The sequence below is a fragment of the Anneissia japonica genome, unplaced genomic scaffold (assembly GCF_011630105.1).
Source record: "Anneissia japonica isolate Jap-2015-1 unplaced genomic scaffold, ASM1163010v1 scaffold287580_len341680_cov180, whole genome shotgun sequence".
Classification (NCBI taxonomy): Eukaryota; Metazoa; Echinodermata; class Crinoidea; order Comatulida; family Comatulidae; genus Anneissia; species Anneissia japonica.
Genome location: NW_022717063.1, coordinates 38255 through 42308, shown reverse-complemented (window position 1 = coordinate 42308; position 4054 = coordinate 38255). Strand labels below are relative to the sequence as shown.

The 4054-nt window shown below is 34.8% G+C and overlaps 2 protein-coding genes across 2 annotated transcripts in view; one reads left to right on the top strand and one right to left on the bottom strand.

Annotated features, from left to right (window-relative positions):
- LOC117110098 (nucleoprotein TPR-like) overlaps positions 1 to 2751 on the bottom strand; it is a 25675-nt gene extending 22924 nt beyond the window's left edge. Inside the window, exon 1 of the mRNA XM_033252688.1 lies at positions 2630 to 2751. The gene's annotated coding sequence lies outside the window, so the exon portion shown is untranslated. The remainder of the gene's footprint in view (positions 1 to 2629) is intronic.
- The window catches only part of LOC117110097 (cubilin-like), an 11560-nt gene that overhangs the window by 6307 nt on the left and 1199 nt on the right, over positions 1 to 4054 (top strand). The window contains exons 8-13 of the mRNA XM_033252684.1: positions 134 to 490; positions 889 to 1254; positions 1535 to 1706; positions 2641 to 2879; positions 3208 to 3308; positions 3434 to 3617. Coding sequence (XP_033108575.1) covers positions 134 to 490; positions 889 to 1254; positions 1535 to 1706; positions 2641 to 2879; positions 3208 to 3308; positions 3434 to 3617 — 1419 coding nt within the window. The remainder of the gene's footprint in view (positions 1 to 133; positions 491 to 888; positions 1255 to 1534; positions 1707 to 2640; positions 2880 to 3207; positions 3309 to 3433; positions 3618 to 4054) is intronic.

Here is a 4054-nt window from a genome sequence, read left to right as displayed (position 1 = left end):
AATCGTAGCCTGGCATTGTATTTGATTTTATATCTGTATCTTATACCGATTTAAAATTTTGAAAGTTTAGATTCAAAATCCAACAAAGAGTACTTCGGTAGAATAAAGAAAATATTATTTCTTTTTTATTTAGTTATTATAGATCCAACATGTGGGAATGAAAACATCGAATTGGATCAGACATATATGAAACAACGACTTCGATCATACGGCTACCCAGACCTACACGCAAACATCAGTTGCACATGGTTGATAACTTCGCCTCAATACACTACAATACACGTAGAATTTACAGACTTTGGTACCATGACAGAATCAGAGTACATACGCATTGGAAATGGCTTGAATAGTACCGACATGGAAAGCGTACTTTTTGAATACAGCGGAAACCAGATTCCCTCGGGTATCTTTAAATCTACCGAGAATACACTTTGGATCCAGTTCGTTGGAAGTATTGGTTCGAGAGGATTTAGTTTATATATCGAATACCGTGAGTATAGCTCTGTATTTTAAATAAAATATTAACCTATTAATACTTTTCCTATTGTTTATTATTGATTAGTTTATATCATCCTCATTATCATCATCATTTATATAATTATTATCATAGTTATCTTTAACATTACCATCATCATCATTATTATCATCATCATCATCATCGCCATCATCCTCACCATCATCATCATTATTGTTGCTGTTATTATTATTATGTCTACAGCCATGTTATAGAATATAGACCTATTTTGATTTACATTAATTTGCAAAGCATCACTTTAATAGAGGCTACAAAAACAAACTGTGATGTTATGATGACTAAATACTGTCCATAATGTACCACCGAACATTCCATATATTTCACAAGTTTTTAATTTTTTGCAACGAAAATAGATATAGACTGTGGTGGAGACGTTGTCTTAAGTGCAATACATGAACCAGAAGTTATAACGTCACTGGGATACCCACATGGCCTCAACGTACCATTCCACTGTTTGTGGTTGGTAGTATCTCCCAGTGAGACTAAAATGGTGGTCACAATTCATGATTTCGATATAATTTTCCCAACGGATTGGGTTCGAATTGGTAAGGGGCTCAACGAATCATATTCAAATTCGATCATATTTGAGCACAGTGGTCAAGGTGTTGAAACTACGAAGTTTATTTCTTCATCTAATGAATTGTGGATATCATACAATTCCCGTGATGGAACAACCCAGAGGGGCTTCAACGTTACTATCAGCTATGGCCCTTTATACGGTAAATTTGTTTTCTTTCACATCTTTTAAAGAATTAGCAAATTCACCCTCTGTAAAATAGAAGAAAACTACAAGAGGATTTAAACGTTAATTCTCAATATCAAGTGTAATGTTGTTAATAATTAGCAGATGATGTGCCACCATCAACCTCTCACAGAGACCGGAAAACTCTCGCTGTACGTCGCAGTGTGTTCTTGGCTTTAGTCCTATTTCTTATATGAAGATACATTTAACATGATTCGTAAACCTAGTTTAGTGTAGAACTTTTCTTCAATTTTAAGAATGTGGAACTACTTCTCATGTATCACTGAGTGGAGCAGAGTATTCAAACACACGCTGGCCTTGGTTGGTATCACTGGTTGCTGATGAAGATGTAATACACAATTTTTCCTGTAACGCCATAATCGTTGGTAAACGCTGGTTACTCACAACTGCTAAATGTCTTATTAACTTGTAAGTATATAATAAAAAGTTTTTGTATATCTTAATAAATTTTAGACTTATTTATAAAAAGTATTTATTCGGAGATCCTGTCTTGTAAAGAAGAGGGCGTATACCCATTAGACCACAGAGACATACAGGATATCGTGCATCTAATCCGCCAGGCACTTTCTCTCATAACTGACTGAATCGCAAAGAGTGTACGCGGCGGATACCGTACCCTACGCGGCGCTATTTACACGATCTTTTGTTACTTTTTTCGCCAGTGACGTCACGGTAAAATCGTATATAATGGCCTATAACTTCATAAAAACTTAACAAAAAATGATTTTAAGGTTGATTCTATTATTAATGGCATATCAAAAATCCCCTCTAGAAAAAAAATAATAATTTTGCTAGTTCCTTTTAAACTCGGAAATGTTATAGGTGGCAGCTGGGAAATCATATATTCAAATTAATTTGCAAGCGTAGCACCGTAAACAATGTACAGTAAACAGATAGATAAACAATAATAGCGCAGTGCTCAAATAGGAACATGTTGTAATAGTCGTATCGAGCATGGCTCATCGACGACAAGTTCCTTTATTTCAGTTATATGTATAAAAAAAAATGTCCCTGGCGTGATTTGAACCTGCAACATCAAGGAGAGTTTCATACCCATCAGACCATGGAGACCTATTGGATATAGGAGTTAGAGCTTCGCCTATCCTATAGATCTACTTGCCTTGATAGCGAGATGTTTCATGTTCAACTTTTCGTTCATGAGCTATGCTTGATACAATTATTACAAGATGTTTCTATTCGAGCACTGTTAGATGATGATAATGATGATGATGTCGATGCCATAAAGTAAACCCATTAAGATTGCAAATGTCAAATACATAAGCATATACATTTTACGAATGTAATCTTAAAAATTGTACTTGGTAACTTACCTGTTTTCCAGTTCGTCCGAGAAATTCCTCATGGCGAGAGTAAATGGCAGTACTAATAGTATCCTACTTGAAGTAGATGACTTTCTTATACATCCGGGTTTTAATTCTACCTATAATACTGATCTAGCAGTTGTCCGTTTATCAACAAACATCTCATTCTCTGAACATGTTCGACACATCTGCTTCCCGATGACACACACGCCATACGAAAGATGTTTTATAATTGGCTTGGAAATGACAAACCCCATTGGTACGTTATTCCTATAGTTGTTTTGATTAAGAAAAGAATATTATTTAGTTTATAAATGTTAATGTATTTATATATACATCTTTAATACAAAAGCTAACAATTTTGATCTTCTATGAAATGCTACAGAATTGTCATGATCTGAACAAAAATAGATAGTGTTATATTTTTATTTTTATTTTATATATAATATGGGCAATTAAAATGTGAAATATTATATTTCAACTATTTTTAGTCATACTTAAATTTAATATTATGTAAGTGTATGACCTAAAATCGTTTTTATTTCCATCAAAAATGGCTATCATATTGATCTATTTATTTAAAACAGAAATTGACCAAGAAATGTTAGAAAATGTTGAAAACTGTATGGGTGTCGATCCCAATGAGTTCTGTGTTGCATTACCTGACGACGTTGAATCAAATGTGCAGGTAAGATATTGTTTGTGTATATTTTACGTATTTAGAATGTTAAAATTCAAAATGTTAAAATAACTCTTGCGAGCAAGTATAAAGGATTAAAAAGTAATATTAATGAATGTTACTTTATTACACAGGAAGCTCAACAAACGCAGTTGATTTGTACTAATTCGGATGGATATTGGGATAGCGTCGGCATTGCAGGCAACGTGTCTTTATCTTCACTAATGAATGAACATATCTTAACGTACACGAACATATCAACATTTGTAGGGTGGATACAAGATGCTATAGCCAATTGGGATCAATACGACACAATAAGTAAGATTAATTAATATCATATAAAAATTATTTTATACTCTAAGTTGAATGGCAGAGATAGCTGGCAAAACTGCGATTTTTAACTAAATGTGTGTATTTGTTTTGGCTCAGCGAATTTCTAGGGGAAACGTCGGGGAGGGGAGGGGAAAGCTTTTTTCGGGTGGTGGAGGGGGTTGGTGTACGCCTCTCCGCGCTCCCCAAGTTGTACTACTTCCTAATTCTCTCTCTTCCTTCTATAGAGGTGTGGTTTTCGCTTACTCTGCCTCTTTTGAGATTTCATTACAAAATGTGGTTTTCCTCGCAAAGCCGAGGCTCGTGTGATTGTGAGTTTCCTATGCGGCCTTAGGTGGTCTACGTTAAGTCCTCTCATGACTAACGTTGCCCGTCTTAAACTGAGGTGGTGGACCTCCCTGTCATTCATTTGACTCTATTTCTAC